This window comes from Etheostoma spectabile, chromosome 6 (assembly GCF_008692095.1).
Source record: "Etheostoma spectabile isolate EspeVRDwgs_2016 chromosome 6, UIUC_Espe_1.0, whole genome shotgun sequence".
In the NCBI taxonomy this organism is placed as follows: domain Eukaryota; kingdom Metazoa; phylum Chordata; class Actinopteri; order Perciformes; family Percidae; genus Etheostoma; species Etheostoma spectabile.
The window spans coordinates 30,225,274-30,226,486 of NC_045738.1; the positions used below are offsets into that span (position 1 = coordinate 30,225,274).

At 52.5% G+C, this 1,213-nt stretch overlaps 1 protein-coding gene across 1 annotated transcript in view; it reads left to right on the forward strand.

Annotated features, from left to right (window-relative positions):
* Nucleotides 1–787: 787 nt before the first annotated feature.
* LOC116690927 (neuropeptide Y receptor type 2) overlaps nucleotides 788–1,213 on the forward strand; it is a 21,552-nt gene continuing 21,126 nt past the window's right edge. The window contains 2 exon segments of the mRNA XM_074783858.1: nucleotides 788–807; nucleotides 865–1,022. Of these exon segments, the coding sequence (XP_074639959.1) occupies nucleotides 788–807; nucleotides 865–1,022 (178 nt within the window).

Below are 1,213 nucleotides of genomic sequence, written 5' to 3' on the forward strand. Positions count from 1 at the left end.
GTTAAAATGACTCATTATGCAGCTGGCTCTCGTTACTACTCCACTGCTCGTTAGCAAGTCGGCTTAGACAGACAGGTGGGTGGGTGGATGTAGAGGTGGATGTAGAGCTGGGTGGGTGGATGTAGAGGTGGATGTAGAGCTGGGTGGGTGGGTGGATGTAGAGGTGGGTGGGTGGATGTAGAGGTGGATGTAGAGCTGGATGAGTAGAGGTGGATGTAGAGTGGGTGGGGGGTGGTTAGAGTGGGGATAGAGGTGGGTGGATGGATGGAGAGGTGGATGTAGAGGGGGGTAGGTGGATGTAGGGGTGGATGTAGAGGGGGGTGGGTGGATGAGAGGTGGATGTAGAGGGGGGGGGTGAGGGGGATGTGAGGGTGGATGTAGAGGGGGGTAGGGGGGTAAGGTGGATGATGAGGGGGGGTGGTGAGTTGTAGAGGTGGATGTAGAAGTGGGTGTAGAGGTGTAGAGGTGGGGGGATGAAACGTTGATGAAAGGTTTTTCATTTCAAATTTTGACTCAGAAAAAAACAAAATTTCCAGGTTGGCGTGAAGACAACACGAGGATTAACTCGCCCTCCAGTTATTAATCTGTTCCTCCATCTGTGTCTCCTCCTGTGTCTCCTCTGTGTCTCCGTCTGTGTCTCCTCCTGTGTCTCCGTCTGTGTCTCCTCCTGTGTCTCCTCCTGTGTCTCCGTCTGTGTTCCGTGCTCCTCCTGGTCTCGCGGTCTCCTCGTGTCTCCTCCTGTTCTCGCTGTTCTCGTCTGTCATCAGGCAGAAGAGAGTGTCGTGTGATGGCGTGCCGGCTGAACACGTATGATTCGGAACTGGGAGCCGTCAACGCCGCGGACGACCGGTACCAATAGACCAGGTTACCTAACTACGACCCCGGGTACCCCACCTACGACCCCGTGACCGGCGTTGCCCCGACGACCGGCGCCACCGCCCCCCCGCCGCTGCCTACGCTGCTGTTTGAGGGCAGCAGTTTCCCAGAGGACACCATCAAACTGCTGAGTGTGCAGGTACACGGTTGATATGTTACCCCTGGATACTGGATATATACTGGATATCACACATAGATACTGGGTATATACTGGATATCTCATATAGATACTGGATATATACTGGATATCACATATAGATACTGGATATATACTGGATATCTCATATAGATACTGGAGTATATACTGGATATCACATATAGATACTAGATATATACT